The sequence below is a fragment of the Acinonyx jubatus genome, chromosome C1 (assembly GCF_027475565.1).
Source record: "Acinonyx jubatus isolate Ajub_Pintada_27869175 chromosome C1, VMU_Ajub_asm_v1.0, whole genome shotgun sequence".
NCBI lineage: Eukaryota > Metazoa > Chordata > Mammalia > Carnivora > Felidae > Acinonyx > Acinonyx jubatus.
In genome coordinates, this window is record NC_069381.1 from 11,085,283 (window position 1) to 11,102,685 (window position 17,403).

The 17,403-nt window shown below is 57.3% G+C and overlaps 1 protein-coding gene, 1 long non-coding RNA gene and 1 pseudogene across 2 annotated transcripts in view; 2 read left to right on the forward strand and 1 right to left on the reverse strand.

The window, feature by feature from the left end:
- The first annotated feature begins 4,073 nt into the window (after positions 1–4,073).
- Positions 4,074–10,095, forward strand: LOC106975574 (chymotrypsin-C-like; annotated as a pseudogene).
- Positions 10,096–13,519: 3,424 nt separating this feature from the next.
- LOC128312677 (uncharacterized) lies at positions 13,520–16,277 on the forward strand. The gene is made up of 2 exons (XR_008292266.1): positions 13,520–13,752; positions 16,099–16,277. It is a non-coding gene; the product is annotated as an uncharacterized LOC128312677 (long non-coding RNA).
- The window catches only part of CASP9 (caspase 9), a 38,574-nt gene continuing 36,721 nt past the window's right edge, over positions 15,551–17,403 (reverse strand). The window contains exon 9 of the mRNA XM_027060348.2: positions 15,551–15,781. Within this exon, the coding sequence (XP_026916149.1) occupies positions 15,746–15,781 (36 nt within the window). The 3' untranslated portion in view covers positions 15,551–15,745. The remainder of the gene's footprint in view (positions 15,782–17,403) is intronic.

Consider the following 17,403-nt stretch of genomic DNA (forward strand, 5'->3'; position numbering starts at 1 on the left):
CAGGCTCCCACCGGGTGTCAGTCTCCTCATCTGTCCAGTGCAAGGGTGGCCTAGGGTCTCTAGGGTCCTCCCAGCCCCGCAGTTTCCAGGTAGGGGGTGCGACCTGACTTGGGGTGTTGGAGTGTGCTAGCAGGCTGGGCATCGCTGCCCCCAGGTGGACATGGCTGGTACTGCAGCAGCCAGGATGCCATTCCGATCCCCCACCCCACCCCACCCCCCACCCCCCACCCCTCACCTCCCCCACCCGCCCACCGGGGCTCTGTCACAGACCCTGCACGGGGAGGACATCGTCCTTGGAGTGTGTTTCCTGGAGAATGCCACCCAGTGCCTACAATGCCACCATCATTAACACAGCATGTTAGGTTAAGCGTTGCCCCTCGATACTCCTTTCCCAAGGGATGAACATCAGAACCCCTAATGTCCTAGCTCAGAGGGTCTCAGAACGAAAGGCAGAGAGGACCCTGACAGGGAAGGGCTAAAACTCAACCTCTAGAGCCCTCGCCTTCCAGCTGACCCGGTGATGGATGTGGGCCCCGAGCCCTCCAAATGGGAGGACACAAGCCAGCAGTCCCACACCGGGACCCTCCACCAACAGGGCTCCGCCGGGGGGGGGTCCCTCAGCCTCGGCCTGCACGAGACCCCCACTCCAGCCCCAGCGGAGGGAACAGGCTGAGGCGCGAAGAGGCCCGAGTGGTTCAGGGCCCAAGAGTGGGAAAGGGAGATAGTTCCTCAGTCCCCTCCCAGGCCCCGTTCCTCGGCCTCCATCACCAAACACCAAAACCCTGCAGTGAGCCCCCAGACCGCCTCTGAACCCCCAGTACTTACATCTGGTTTTAAGGAGAAGCACTGCCAGCCCCCGCCCCCCCCCCCCCCCCCCGCAGCTGGTCCCTTAGTGGCCCTCACCCAAGTAGCAGCTGCCACCGGAGAGTCCTGTCCCGGCGACTAGAAAATATGGGCGCCCGTCAGTGACACCTGCCCCATTTCTCAGGCTCTCACCACCCCTGGCTCCCGACCTTGGCACAGCTTCTCCTGAGGTTCCCCCCACCCCCTCGACGACCTCAGCCACTGCCAAGTCACCCTTGATTATTTTTCCAGGACAGTCTGGCCCTGAGTGCCTGGGCCCTGGGAGGCCCCACTCCAGGCCCCAGGAGTCACAGACTGCAAGGGTGGTGAGAATGAGGATTCCAACATTCTCACACCCTCAAGTCCTCAAGTTCATCTTGGACCTGGAGGCTGTAGAGAAGGAACCCTTCTGCAATCTGCACCCCCACCCAGCTCCCAGAACTAACCTCTTCTCGTTCAGAGGGCTGCCAGCCCTCCGCCCGAACACTCTGAGAAACACTTGTTGCCATGCCCAGCAGGGAGCTCCAGCAGTTGTGAGGGGGTCTTATCTCTGCAGCCCCAGGCCTAGCACAAGGCCAAGCAAGGAAGGAAGGAAGGGAGGGAGGAAGGAAGGGAGGGAGGGAGGGAGGGAGGAAGGGAGGGATAGATGAATGGATGGAGGGAGGGAAGGAGGGAGGGAGACAGGGAGGGATGGACGGAGGGATGGAGGGAGGGATGGAGAGACGGAGGGATGGAGGGAGGGATGGAGAGAGGGAGGGATGGAGGGAGGGATGGCCTCTATGTACACAGTCCGTCAGCACCTCACAGTCTGGACAAACAAAACAGTCAAGTGTTTCATCAAGTTAATCCAGGAAATTCACTCCACAGAGCCCCCCTCTGCAGATATTAACAACCCCTCCCCATCGCTTCTCGGCCTTTGGCTAAGATCGAGTGTAACAACCACCCCACCCCCCCCCACACACACACACCCCCACCGTGGCAACTTCTTTACCTCTTGCCCCCAAGGCCAGAAAATCAGGTCAGCCAACCACATGTCACCGCCGTAACTTAGACAGTTTGGACCACTGGGGTAATGGCGTCCTCTGACCAGGGCTCCAAGCCAGCAGGGGCTGGCAGTCCCTCCTCTGCCCCTTTGCCCCCAGTGAGAACACAATTGTCTGCTCCAGAATTAGCTGCTCCGGGACACAGCCAGAGGCACCTTCTGGGGCCCAGAGAAGGCTCCCATGACGAGCCACAGAATGGTCCCCAAAGACGCAGCCACTCAGTTACGCCTAACCTGACGCGAGGAGGGGTCCCGGCCAGGGCTGACTGGTCCATCCGCACGGTGGCCACACGGTTCATGGGTTCGAGCCCCGCGTCGGGCTCTGTGCTGACAACTGGGAGCCTGGAGCCTTCTCTCGATTCTGTGTCTCCCTCTCTCTTCGCCCTTCTCCTGCTCGCGGTGTCTCTATCTCTCAAGAATAAATACACATTAAAACAAATTAAAAAAAAAAAAAAAAGGTCAGTGTCTCTGCAAACATCCCAAAAAAGAAGAAAATTCTTGACTCTTCATCTGGTACCTCAGGACTTGTCGTGTGTGTGTGTTCGGGGTCATTTCTAGGTTTGTGTACATGTTTGAAGGTGAGGCACGTAGCCCTGCGTGTATCTATGTATAAGTGAACGGGCTACACTTGTGACACGTGCACACATATGGAGGCGCATGTATGCGCGTGTGTCTGCCTGTCCCCGCGAGCTCGGGTAGCTGTGGGTGTGTGCACGTGACTGAGGTCATTGCGTCCCCCAGTGTCCACCAGCAAAGTCCCAGTTCATCATTTCCCCACGTTGCTCAAGAGAAACTGAGGCCCAAAGAGCTTCCCCAAGACCCAGGGCCATCCGGAAAGTCACTAACGGAGCCAGAAACCAGAAGTCTGATCTCTTGCCGCCCCCAAGATCCGCCACGAAGCTCAGGCCACCTCTCCGCGTACAAGGTCTGTCTGCAGGCCAGGCTGACCCTTTGCAGCGCTCGGGTCTGCTCCGGGTCCGAGGTGTAGCAGCTACCGATCCCGCTGTCAGGACCGGCCTCGAGAACGCAACAGAAAGTTCCCCGCAGCCTGAGATCCCCAACGCAGCAGGAAAGACCTCTACACATACCTTTCCGCTCCCTGTCTTTCGGTCTCTTTTTACCAAACGTTTCTTGATCTTTCTACTACCAAAGTCATGGATGCTCGCTTTTAAGAAAGAACTTAAGCTGAATAAAATAGCACCCTCCGATAAGCACTGTTACAACATCCAAAGGGCAGAAAGGGGAGGGAGAAGAGAATCGAACTGGCCAGGCCCAAGTCAGGCCTCGGCGCAAATGGGTGAAACCGAACACTAAGCCCAGACTGCCGGGGCTCTGGATGGAAACTCTGGACCCGCACCAAGTGCCACCAGCCCACATCTGCCACTCGACCTTGACGCTCAAGTTAGGGCGCCTTGGGACCAACAGTCAGTCGCCTGGGATGCATTTAGTCCTCTCCGCCCCTTTTAGAGACGGGGAGACCGGGACTTTGCAGGGAGATAACTGTGGCTCTGGGGAGGAATTCGGCCAACCGGGCACCTCCCAGGGGCTGCCGGACCTCCGCCTCCATCCACAGCAGGAAGGCAGGGGGTACCCCAAGACCAGACAATATGAGTTGAATGAAGGAGAAAGAAGAGAGGGGAAGAGAGAGAAGGAAACGGCGGACCGCGGCAGGATGAACCCCGGGCTGGCGTTAGAAGTCCCGGCTTCAAATCTGGGTTCTGTTGTCACCCAGCTGTGTGACCCTGGGCAGTCGCTGACCCCCTGAGTCTCAGCTTGCTCCTCCTCGCTGCGGGGATAAAAGCGCCTACTTCACGTCGGAACAATTGAGTGAATGCGGGAAGCACCGGGCACGAGGCCCAATAAATGATAGGTGCCCGATCAATGCTAATTAAACAGTGTGAGTTAGGGACAGAGGAGGAGAGCACGCTCCAGGCAGAGTGGCGGGGGGTCCCCCCAAACCTGCGGGCCTCAGAATTTGCTCTGTCTCGGGAGATTTGGGAAACCCATGCCTCTGAGCCAGCCCCATTTCCTGCCCAAATTAAACAGTAACCGCCCAAGGTCAGGGAAAGGGCCTTGTCGGAACAGGTTTCTCTCCGAGGGGCGGCTCGGCCTTGAGCAGATGGTCCCACCCCCACACCTGCCTATAAGTGTGTCCCTGCCCACCTCGACGGCCACTCGGTCCTGAGCCAGTCCCACTCGCAACATGTTGGGCTTCACCATCCTTGCCGCGCTCCTGGCCTGTGGTAAGCCGTGGGGCGGGGACTCGCTGTGGCCGGCAGGCTCTGTGCTCAGGCTGGCCTCCCCGGGGACAAGGAGAGCGGCGGGGGGCTCTCCCCAGTTCCAGGAAAGGGGATTTGGGGCGACCAGCTGTGTGTCAAACAAGCCACTCGCCTGCTGGGCAGCTCTTGTTTCCATATCTGCAAATTGGCTGATGATGTGGCCGGGGGACAGTCACCGCCTCATCCTGGGCTCTCTCCAGGGACCCTAAGGGCCTGGTTTTCTCAGCGTTGGCATCTCTTCCTTGGGGACCGATGCTTCGTTCGCCCATTTTGGTGACCTTCTCCCAGACAGGAATCAAGGGACTTGGCTTGAATGTCACTTACTCTGGGCGGGACAACAAGCCACTTCACCTCTCTAGATCTCACTGGCTCCTTTGACAGATGAGAGCACTTGATTGAGAGTCCTTCCGGCTAACGACAACGACAGTCCTAAGTAATAATAGCAGCTTCCTGTTTGTTACATGTTTACCATATGCCAGGCACCGTGCTAAGCCCTTGACAGGCAGGAGCTGATTTGATTGGCGCAGCAACCTTGAACGGCAGGGTCTATCAACACCTCCATTTTACAGACGAGGAACTGAGGCTCAGCGAGGCTCAGGAGCTTGCCCGAGATCACATGACTGGTTAACGGTAGAGCCGGAATTCGAGTCCCGGTTCTTCTCGCTGCAGAGCACATGCTCCTGACCGCTCCACACAGCTCCCCAGCTCTGACGGTCTGGAACCCTGGATTCGGTGCTCACACACCCCCATTTTGCCGCGGTCTAAAAAGGGACAGCAGGGAGAGAATGAGAGACGCAGCTTTATCTGGGGACACACACGCAGCTGCCTTTTTAGTTCCTTCAACGCCTCAAACATTCACTCCGCGCCAGGCCTTTTGCTACACTCTCTCTACGCGTTGTCTGATTTCGTCCTCAGTTCAAACTCACCAAGCTGGCGCCACTCTTCCCATTTCGCAGACAGGGAAGCTGAGGCCCAGAGAACTAGACGGCTTCCCCAGGCAGTAAAACCTGAGCCCGCATCTGCCCAGCCCCAAAGCCTGTGCCCTTGCCACCTGCCCCTTCCCTGCTGGGGATGCCGGCCCCTCTCACCCGTGCGCTTCCCCTCCCGAATCCCCCAGCCTCCAGCTGCGGGGTCCCCAGCTTCCTGCCCAACCTATCGGCCCGAGTGGTAGGTAGGAGGAGACAATGCCAGGCCCCACAGCTGGCCCTGGCAGGTAAGCATGCCGCTGCAGGGGTGGGAGGTGGGCTGCAGAGGGTGGGCTGGGTGAGGGTCCCGGGGCTGACATGTGGCCCCCCGCTCCAGATCTCTCTCCAGTACCTCAAGAATGACACGTGGAGACACACGTGTGGCGGCACCTTGATTGCCAACAGCTTTGTCCTCACAGCCGCCACTGCATCAGGTGAGCGGGGTGACGCCCAGGGACCCCGCCCCCACCCCGCGGTGCCGGCCTGATGGCTGCTTTTATTGAGCACCTACTACACACCCCAGGCACTGGGCTCCCGAAGCCGCTTCTACCCAGTAACTTCGCCGTTCACCTCTTCGTGCAACAAGCATTTATTGTGCGCCCACAGCGTGCCAGGGCACGCGGTGGTGAGGACACTCCGTGCTCGCAGGGAGCTTACATTCTAGCATAAGAGCAACAGGCCATTCAACAAGTGGCCATCTGACATGACATATCAAGTGGCAACGAGGAAAAATAAGGCAGGCTGGAAAGCGGAAGGGGTCCCATTTTAAACGGGGTGGCCAGGGGAGGACCCGAGGGAAGTAAGGGAAGGGTGTTCCGGGCAGAGGGAACAGCCAGTGCAAAGACCAGGAGGAGGGAGCCTACTTGGTAGGAGTGAGAAATAGCGTGCGAGCAGGGGTGTGCGAGGAGAGCAGGAGACGGGGGAGGCAGGAACGAACGCAAGATCATCCGGGCGAGAGGCGGTGGCGGCTTGGACCGGCTCGCGTCACAGCCACCTGGGCAGGCGATGCCAACGCTGTCTCCGCCGTACAGATGAGGGAACCGAGGCCCAGGGCTGCCCCCCTGGGAATCAGGGTAGACTCGACTCCGAGAGCAGGGTCCCTACCCTGCGCCCCGGGGAGGGTCCGTGCCGATGGAGACTCGCTTCCCCAAAACGATGCCCACGGTGGCCACAGGCCTGGGCCGCCAGAGCTCCGAGTTCCCTCCCTACCCTCTGGCCAGCAAGGGCAGGAAGCCACCCTGACCCAGCCCCCTTCCTCTGCTCAGCAACACCAAGACCTACCGCGTGGCCCTGGGCAAGAACAACCTGGTGGTGGACAAGGAGGAAGGCTCCCTGTTCGCAAATGTGGACACCATCTTTGTCCACGAAAAGTGGAACTCCTTCCTGGTGCGGTGAGTGCCCGCCGCTTCACGGCCCCTGGGGGAAGCGCCGATATGGGGGCGGTGGGGGCCCCCGATATGACAGAACCTGCCCCCACCCTGTCCCTGGACCCCGTCCTCACCCTGAACAGCCAGCGGATGACCCCTTTATGCAAAGCGGAGAAATGCTAAATGGAGACGGACGCCTCTTCCGTCTCCATCATTGGCCAAGGGTTCCCAGAAGCTCCACGTGGAATAAAGACCCCCGAGGCCCCCACGGTGTCTTGCCTGAAGTCTCTCAGCCAGAGGCCAAGCCAGGACTCGCCGTTACTGAGTGCCTCCTGCATGCCCATCTTGCAATAATCTTATTTAATTGTCACAACAGCCCTAGACAAGGAACCGAGACTCAGAGAGGTTAAGGAGCACGTCCCAGGTCACACAGCCCAGACTCAGAGAAGTTAGGGAACATGTCCCAGGTCACACAGCCCAGACTCAGAGAGGTGAGGGAACACGTCCCAGGTCACACAGCCCAGTATGTGGCAGAACAGGGAATCAAACCAGCTCTGCCTAGGCTCACCAGCTTCCATTCGGTTCACATGAAAATATTAATAGTTGCATCTGCAGGGGCCCCTCTTCGATCATTTCCAATTGGCTTTAAGGTCATGTCTGGTTGGTACGTAGCCTGCAGCGGCTCGGAAAGTTCCTGCTCTAGTCTCCCCTCCATAGAGCCTCACATGACGGGAAGGCACATGAGACGGACGTTTCCTCTCAAGGGGCGCGCCGCGGTGTTGGAAGGCGGGTGTCGTCTCTGTCTGCCACTAGGAAACTCGCTGTCCTCAAGGAGGACTCCTGGTCACCCTAGGCGTGGCTCCCGGCTGACAGCCTGGGCTGCTTAGCCTTAGCTCACGGAGCCAGCGTCCTCCCACACACTCACCGCCTCCACTTTGGATTCCAGCAACGACATTGCCCTCATCAAGCTGGCGGAGCCCGTGCAGCTGAGCGCCACCATCCAGGTGGCTTGCCTGCCGGAGAAGGGGTCTTTGCTACCTCAAGACTACCCCTGCTACGTCACAGGCTGGGGCCGCCTCTGGAGTGAGTACAGCCCCCGGCAAATCACGAGAGCCTTCCTGGAGGAAGCGGCTCCCACGATAAGCGCACCACCCGCCTTTGCCCGACCCTTTTCCTTTCTGTCTCCACATCTTCACATCTGTTTTACCTTCGTGATAGTAACAGCTCGTATTTGTTAAGCACCTACCACGTGTCAGACCCTCTCGCAAGGGCACCTAAGGGGTGTTGTAAGAGTGGAACTTGTCAAGTACTCAGAGCGGCGCCTGGTCTAATTGACTACGAAATAAACCAGGCAAGCCGCTGGGGGCAGGGGATTGGAGCTTCTGGAAAACCATATGCCTAAGTTAGAAGGCTGCATGCAAATAAGTGAACGCACGGAAGACTCACAGAAACACGCAGGTCTGTCCTGGGAAAATCCGGGGGGAAGAAAGACCTCGGATGGTAGGACACCAAAGGCGGACGCGACAAGGGAATGATGGACCCTGGGGAAACCCCAGAATCCAAGTTAAAGATAAGTCAACTCAGTGGTTACCTCTGGAGGGCTTCCTACAGATGAGCTCTGCCTCCCGCGGGCTCCCTTCCCCACCCTCAGAAGGGTCTATGACTCAGACTTTGGGACCGCAGGCTCGGAGTCATTTCTCTCGGTTAAGGGCCCGTGTGTGTGTGTGTGTGTGTGTGTGTGTGTGTGTGGCTGCCCCCGAGGGTAGCCAGAGCTCACCTGGGTCCCGCCCCGGCCCCGTCCAGCCCTCTGTTCCCCGAAGGCCTGGCGCCGTCCGGGCTGACGCGGGGCCAACATCTGTCCCCCCTCCCCCCCAGCCAACGGCCCCATTGCCGACGAGCTCCAGCAGGGCCTGCAGCCCGTGGTGGACCACACCACGTGCGCCCAGAAGGACAGGTGGGGAAGCATGGTGAAGGACACCATGGTGTGTGCAGGCGGGGACGGCGTCATCTCGGCCTGCAACGTGAGTGTCCGCACCCCGCACCGTGTCCCTGCCCCACGTGGCCAAGTGGAAGGGGGCAGTGAGGAGGGCAAAGGAGGTGCGGCGGGGGGGACCCGCATGAGCAAACCCCCTCCCTGGTTGGGCCCGGGAGGCTCAGGGGAAACCCCTCCGCGCTATCGTGCGGGCAGGGGTGTGGAGCGAGTTCGAGTCCTAATCCTGCCACTTGCTAGCTGTGCAGTCTTGGGCAGGCTGCTTCCCCTCTCTGAGCCCCAGTTTTCCCAGCTATAAAATGGAGGCACCGTGAGCACAGGGTTGATGTGAGGACCAAGTCTAACAAGCGTAGAAGAGACCTCATCGAAGTCAGAGGCAGGGGGCTTAGGCAACCTGACCCAGAAACATCTAAAACCATCAGAAATGGTCCTGTTTTCAAACACCCGACCCCTCCCCCCACTCCCACCCTTCCTCGCTCCCCCGGGTCTCCAGTGTGGCTCTGGGCATCCTCACCTCTCTGTGCAGCTGGCAGAGCCTTAGACACGACCTGAACAGCTAGGGAAGCCAAGGCACAGAGAGGGTTATCCTTATCCCAAGTTCACACAGCAACCTAAGAGCTAGCCTGGGACTCCCAAACCGCATCCCCGCCGCCTCCCTCACCGTGGACAGGCCGAGGCCAAAACAGGGGGTCTCAGCCCCCTATCCCCCCACCCCGTGACCTGCCCCTGCTTCCCAAGCCTCTGGGGGAGGCCCGGGGGCTGACCTCTGCCCCGTCGGCCACAGGGAGACTCGGGCGGCCCACTGAACTGCCAGGCTGAGAACGGTTCCTGGGAGGTGCGAGGCATCGTGAGCTTTGGCTCCGGGCTGGGCTGCAACACCCTTAAGAAGCCCACAGTCTTCACCCGCGTGTCCGCCTACATCGACTGGATCAATGAGGTGGGTGCCCGTCTCCGGGCCCTTCTTCCCGCCCCCACCAGCCCCTCACCCACCCCCCCACCCATCCCTTCACTCGCTCCTTCCCGCCTTCACTCATTCACTCACTCGCCCACTCGGGAAGTGCCACGGGCTTCCTGTCTGCAGATGCTGAGTCAGGTGCAGGGAAGGAAACAGTCACTAACTTCATCCCTTTATCCACCCCAGGATCCACCTTGTGGATCGACCCCAGGCACCACACCAGTCCCCCCCAGCCCCGCCCCCGCCACCAAAGTGAAATGGGACCCCATGAGAGCAGGGCCCAGCAGGGGAGAGGGGTCAGCAAGGGTGGCCACATGTACCCGAGGATGGGGGAACAGAGGGTCACAATGGACTTCGGAGCCTCATGCCGAGGGACAGGATGTGTTCTGAGCCCCCATTTGCACAGTGGTCTAAAGTCCCGAGGGGGCTCAGACCCCTTGGGCAGAGGTGAGACGGGCTTGTCAAGGCCCTGGGGCTGCCTGCCACGCCCCTTTCCTCCTCTCGGGCACCCGGCAGAGCCTCGTGCTGCCCCAGAAGGGGGCACACACAACCTCCACCCAAGTCCCATCCCCTGTTGTTCTCTCTTCTTCCGGAAAATGCAGCTGTGATTCATCCTTGGGAGCCTACAACCCCAATAAACGCCCTTCCCCCTCAGGCTGCCTGCATTTGTGATGTGTGCCTCCCCCGCGGGCCCCCGGGCTCTGTAGGGGCTGCCCCTTTCCACACCAGGGATGCAGGGAGAGACCCCCTCGGCCCACCTGGTTCGGCTGTGGAGGATGCTGCTGGGGTGCCGGTGGAGAGGGAACCCCAGAATGCCACATGGTAGCCTCAAAGGATGAGAGTTAAGGCCACACCAGACACTTACCCCCCAACATCTCACAGGCTGTGGACCACAGTGGCCTGATCAAATCACCCCCTTCCTGATCCTGCCTCCACAGAGGAGCCTGGTGGGTCCTCAGACACCACCCCGGCCCGGAGAGGATGGGGTCTCCCCAAGAACAGCTCCCCGGCCTGGACAGGATGAGGTCTCCCCAAGAACAGCTCCCCGGCCTGGACAGGATGAGGTCTCCCCAAGAACAGCTCCCCAGCCCAGAGAGGATGGGGTCTCCCCAAGAACAGCTCCCCGGCCCAGAGAGGATGGGGTCTCCCCAAGAACAGCTCCCCGGCCCAGACAGGATGAGGTCTCCCCAAGAACAGCTCCCCAGCCCGGAGAGGATAGGGTCTCCCCAAGAACAGCTCCCCGGCCCAGAGAGGATGGGGTCTCCCCAAGAACAGCTCCCCGGCCCGGAGAGGATGGGGTCTCCCCAAGAACAGCTCCCCGGCCCGGAGAGGATGGGGTCTCCCCAAGAACAGCTCCCCGGCCCGGAGAGGATGGGGTCTCCCCAAAAACAGCTCCCCGGTCCGGAGAGGATCGCCACAGGAGAATGCCCATTGCTCAGGGACGACCACTGGCTCCCTGAGAAAGAGACTCCCCAGTATCGCCCACCCTGGATCGGACCCCAGGGCTGCTGTCAGCTTGGGCTTTCTTGGTCGAGAAATGTCCAATGAGCCCTTACCTACGCCAGCCCTGTGCTGGGCACCGTGAGAAGGAGGAGGGTCCCAGCGCCTCCTTCAGGGGGGGCGCAGGTTCGAGGGAAACAGTGGCCTCCACACACAGTCACAGCAGGTCCTAGCTGGATAAGCTTTTGCTGTATCAGACTGGCAGGGAAACAGAGGTCCGGAGAGAAGAAAGAGCAGGGCGAGGTCACAGGCACGGAGGGCCAGTAATGCATGAGCCACAGAGGCTCGGGGAAGGGAGCCCCCCTGAGGCCAACTAGAGGGCAAATGGGGCCAAAAAAGAGAGAGATCTAGTGTCCAAGTGGGAACCTGGGCCCCGGGCCCCTGACCACGCACTCGTGCTTGGAGGGAGCGCCCCCACCCCGGCCTCTGGACTCCTGCTGGGAGAGACCTCAGCCACAGCTGTCCCTGGCTGGCCCATGAGCTGCCAGGTTTCCCCATCAGAGTCTGGCTCCTGGACGTAGGGACCAGACAGACCCCCCCCCCATACCTTACTAGACCAAGGCGATTCTCAGGAAAGACTTTACTCAACAAAGAGGCCCTCAAGCAGCCTGGCATCATCTCAGTCCTGGGAATCCAGGGATGGTTCAGACAAGATCTCTGCTCTGCAGAAGACAGACCGAGAGACAGACTTCTTGATCATACTTACTGGGTGCAAGTATGAAGGTTGGAATACAGACCAGGAGCATAGAAAGGGGACACTTAACCCAGTGTCAGTTGGCAGGAGGAGTCCAGGGTAGCTTCCTGGAGGTGGTGACGCCCAAGCTGAGTCTTTTTTTTTTTTTAATGTTTATTTATTTTTTTGAGAGAGACAGAGTGTGAGAAGGGGAGGGGCAGAGAGAGAGAGAGAGACACAGAATTGAAAGCAGGCTCCAGGCTCCGAGCTGTCAGCACAGAGCCCAATGTGGGGCTTGAACCCATGAACTGCGAGATCATGACCTGAGCCGAAAACCAAGAGTCCGACACTTAACCAACTGAGCCACTCAGGCGCCCCTGAGTCTTAAAATCTGAATAGAAGGTACCCAAATACAGAAGATGCTGCTGGTGACTTGACCCAAACTTCATTCCCAGACAACTCCTTTTATGTCCATCGTTATGTATATTGGAGGTTATAAATGCTAAATGTCCTCAGGTCCCTTGCAGTTATAATAATAAAAGCTAACACATATTGAGCACTTCCTATGTGCCAGGCACTAGCTATCCTACAGGTTTTACATGTATTACCTCACTTAATCTCCAAAACAACCCTATGAGGTATTTTAGAGATGAGAAAATTGAGGCTAGAGAGGGCTGGTGACTTCCCAAGGTAACTTAACCAGGAGGTGATGGGGCTAGGATCCAGATGTTGGTAATCGGGCTCCAGAACCCATGTTCTTGGCCACCACACTCTACTGCCCTGCCAGAATATGAATACGGATGTGATGCCTGGAGCTGAGGCAGCCATTTTGTGGCCAAGAGAATTGCGGCTATGAGCTCCAATATCATCAAGATCCAAAGCCAGCAACCATGCTCTGAATGTCTTTTTATGTGAAAAAAATAAACCTGCATGTGTTTTAACCACCGTAACCAGGTCATCAGTTACTTGAAGTTCAGCACACCCCTCACTGGTACCATTGGGGATAATATAAGGGGTTGCTTTCCTACTAAGAGAAGGGGATGAGCAGCGTCACGATAGCTGCTTGGAAGACGTTTCTCAGCAGCAGGTGTTGCTAAAGCCTAAGGTGAAGGGCAGGGATGGAGTGACGGAGTAGTTTTCCAGGATGTGGGACTTTCAGAGCTAACATGGGGACAGTCCCAGGCAAATTGGGATGATTGGTCACCCAAGCAGGGAGTGGCAAGAGATGGGCTGGAAAGGGAGCAAAGGCCTTTCACGGACAGCCTTGTGGTTGTGGTGGAAGGTTGTTGGAACTTTATTCTGAGGGCAATGGAGAGCCACAGAAAGGTTATAGATAGAGAGGGGACCGCCGTGTTCAGATGCACAATCAAAGCGTTCATCTGACAGCAGCAGGCAAGAGGGGAGGCAAGGAGGCCAGCTGAGAGGCTACTGCAATGAACCAGTCCAAAATTAACACGTAGGCGGTGATGGAGAGAGGGGCTCAGTGATTCAGGAATAATTCGGTACTTACTTAAGAGGCATACGTGTCGTGTGGACTAGCCGCCCCCCACCCCCAGTCTCAAATCTTTATAAACTTCTAGGGATGCGATTGAATTATCAAAATGACTTGTTATTAGCTAATAAATGATAAAAATATAATCCACGGTTCTGTTGGTTCAGTAAGAGAGTAAAATTCTCAGATTCGGGGCCCAGAGTCGCTGTCCCCTCCGAGGCCAGTCTGTGGTAGAACAATGGCCCTCCAAAGACGTCCGGCCTGATCCCCAGAACCTGCGGACGTGCTGCTTTGTGTCGCAAAAGAGATTTTGCAGGTGCGATTAATTTGAGGATCTTGGGAATGGGAGCGCGTCCTGCGTCACCCAGGTGAGCCCAATGTCATCCTAAGGGCTCTAGCGGGAGTCAGGAGGGTCGGGGCAGAGGAGATATAAGGGCGGGGGCAGGGGGTCAGGGTCCGATGGCGAGTTGAAGATGCTACGCTGCCGACTTTGCAGGTGGAGGAAGGGGTCACAAGCCGAGGAAGGCAGGCGGCCCGGAGAAGTTGGAAAAGGCTAGGGAAGGGGTTCTCCCCTGGAGCCTCCAGACGGACCCGGTGCTGCTGCAGCCCCACTTGAGGCTGACTGTGGACCTCTGACCTCCGAGCCGTAAGATAGTAGCTCTATGTGTTTTTACGCCACTGCATTTGTGATAATTTGTTAAAGCAGCAGGAGGAAATCACCACGCCATCCCTCTTTCCTTCTGGCAAGATCTAGAGTATGCTGTGGGAGCACAGGAGAGAGGAAAGGGAGGGGGCACGAAGGACTCCCTTGGGTGACACGAGGGTTTGTGTGCTTTGTCGAGGGGTCACAAACCTACGGTTGGAGGCGAGGGAAAGGGGGCAGCGAGGCACTGACCCTCCCACCTCCACCTTCTTCCCTGGGCAGAGGAAACCCTGGCCTAGGGGCTGAGAGCCCCACATGCCAATGAGCCCTGAGTGCTGTTGTGAGTCTAATGCAGTCGCTGGGTACTGAGCGCTGGGTAGTCCGTGTGCCAGGCACCGACCCAACACAATCTCTTAATCGTGGCAACCCTGATTAGTATCCCCCCTTTACAGACGAGGACGCTAGGGCTCAGAGAGGTTTAAAAACTCCCCCAAGACCACACAGCTAGTAACGGGCGCCACGACTTAAACCCAGGCAGTGTGACCTCAGGGCCTGTGGGACTAACAACTATGTTATTCTGCCACTAAGCCCCAGATCTTCAGGATCCCACCTTGGGGTCCTCGTAGTGGCCCTGACAAGGACAGGTGAAGCATGGGTGTGCTGACCAGCCTCAAGGAAGCTGGCGTTGAGTCTGGATAGACCGAAAACTGAACGAATTATGGCTCACAGGTGTTCACAGGTGCCTTGCACGCACCGTATCAGTTAGCCGTAAATAATGATGCCTTGTAACCACCAGCCACAAACCCTCCGACGCATCCAATGACCAGCGTTTCTGGTTCACGTATCTGAGGTCAGTCGGGGGTCAGTTAGGTGGCCCTGATGACTTCGGCTGGAATCACTCCTCTCCAGGGGTCTGTGATGGGTAAGCTGATCTAGTCTGGGTCTGGCCGAGGGAGCTGGGCTCCACCTGTCTCTCCCCCTCCTCCTGGAAGGACACTGCAAAGTGATATGGCAAAAGGTGTGAACACAGGGGAGGGGGAGGAATCAGCCCCATGTTGGCAATCCAGCACATCCACAGGACCTCTGACACAAATGAACAGCATGAACTACGACAGGGCAGAAGGGAGGGCGCTCATGGGGCCAGAGGTCTGAATTCCACCACTGACAAGCAGGGTCCCTTAATCGCTCAGAGTCTCAGTTTCTCTGCCTGTAAAATGGGCCTCCGCCCCCCCTTCCCTGTTGGAAGCCAGTGAAATAACAGAGGCTTGAGATAGGTGTCATTAGTGCCACTGATCTCACATCTGGGCCCTATTAGCAGATCTTCCCTCTCTCTTTTGTACCTTAGGAGACCGGGCCTCGTTCCCAGAAGGCCTTCGGGGCCAATTCCCTGAAGCTCACCCTTACCAGGCTGGGGCACGTGTCTGCAAGGGTTAACTTGGTGGCAGACCAGGGTGAAGGCATAAGGCAGAAAATAAACACAAAGCCTCTCCCCGAAGCATCAATTTTCTTTGAAGCCTGGGTGGGAAGAAAACAAATTAAATTAAAATAAACCCGGCTCTGGCTATGAAGTCAGCCGCAGAATTCAGATGAAGCTTTCCGGGTGGGAAATGAGACTTCTGAGACATTTTGCTGTGTGGTGACTGCTGAGTGCTAAACCCCAAATCATTGCTCTAGTACGAACGAGAGCCCACAAGCCAAATTCTGTTTCGTAAATAAAGTTTTATTGGAACACAGCTATGCCATATGGCTGCTTTTGTGCTGCAACAGAATGGCTGACTGTTGCAGCAGAGACCATATGGCCCGCAAGCCTCAAATATTTACTGTCTGGTCCTTTACAGAGAACTCTTCCAACCTCAATCTACTAGGATCCTTTGACGGAAGCATTTGAAGAATTCTGTGCTATCCTAATGCCGGAGGCCCGCAGGTCCGAGGATTTAAGGGTGAACATTTTGGTGCACATTTACTATTCCCGGTGTTTTTTATTCTAACAACAACGCTAAGAGACAGATGGAATTGTTCTCGTTTCTATTTGCTAGGCAAAGAAACGGAGAAGGAAGAGCCATGAAATTTACCCTAACCTGGTTCTTCCCAAATTTCAACATGCAGAAGAACCCCCTGGGCTTTCTTGTTAAATAAACTGCAGATGAGGGGCACCTGGGTGGCTCAGTTGGTTAAGCGACTGACTTTGGCTCAGGTCATGATCTCATGGGTTTGTGGGTTCGAGCTCCGCGTCAGGCTCTGTGCTGACAGCTCTGAGCCTGGAGCCTGTTTCAGATTCTGTGTGTCCCTCTCTCTCTGCCCCTCCCCTGCTCTCGCTCTCACTCTCTCTCAAAAATAAATAATAAATAGGGATGCCTGGGTGGCTCAGTACGTTGAGCATCTGACTTCGGCTCACGTCATGATCTCCCGGCTGTGAGTTCGAGCCCGCATCTGGCTCTGCACTGACTTGCTCCGAACCTGGACCCTGTTTGGAATTCTGGGTCTCCCCCTCTCTCTCTGCTCTGCTCACGTTGTCTCTCTCTCAAAAATAAACATTAAAATAAATAAAAATGAAAAACAAACAAAAAAAACCCACAGATGCTGAACAGGCAGGTCGGGGGTGGGGGAGGATCTGCATTTCTAACCAGTTCCTAAACTGTGCTGCTGCTGCTCATGGTCCAGACCGCTCTCTGAGCGGCAAGGATCCAAACCATGGAGTCACTACACGGAAGCACCAGGGTGTAAACCCCCAGCCCTAACCACTGAACTTGGCTTCTCAGAGGAATCCTTCTGCATGAGTCATAAAAGCCACGAGAAGTTCACAACCACATCTCCCTGCCCAGCGAAGTTTACCGACTGCCTTGCTGCCCAACAACATATAAATAAGGAACGAAGCCCCAGAGGGGAGAGCAGGCTGTGGTGGCACGTCACCGCCACCTGCCCAGCCTCTCCATCCCCTCTCCCTGAAGCCTGCACATTGGTGTCCAGGCCGCCCCTCCCCTACTCTTCAGACCCACGGCCTGGTTGGAGCCTCTCACCCCAATGTCAGGGTCAGGACTTGAGCTCCAGGCCTGGCCAATCAACACACTGTATCCTCTTCCCCAGCACAGCAATTGGTTCAGGCATGGGCATGTGACCTGAAGCTGGTCCAATCAGAGAGTCCCAGGGCTTCTGGGGGAGCCCTGCCGGAAGACTCTCACCCACCTCTGTGTTGGGTTTGAGGTTGAGCGGGTGGGAGACTACGAGAGCAGATTGGGAAAGGGGAAGAAGGGGTCGTTTTGCTCCCCAGGGTAGATTTGGCAATATGTGGAGACATTTCTGGTTGCCATGACTTGGGGGAAGGGGCTACTGGCCTCTAGGCGGTGGGGGCCAAGGATGCTGCCACATATCCCACCGTGCAAGGAACAGCCCTGATAACAAAGAATCCTTGCCCAAGGATAGTGCTGCGGTTGAGAAACCCTGGGCCAGAGATTCTGTAACCATCTTGTGCCTGTGGAAGGAAGAATCTGCAGCCGTTCCAGGCCACTCAATGGAGCCTGAGAATGGCCCCTCCCAGTGGAAGGCAGAGTCGAAGGATGGAGAGAAGCCGAGCCCTGGGGACATCATCTGAGTCCTGGATCCAGCTTTGCCTGAAGCTAACACCGCTCCTGGACTTTTCCATTTTGTGGCCCAGTC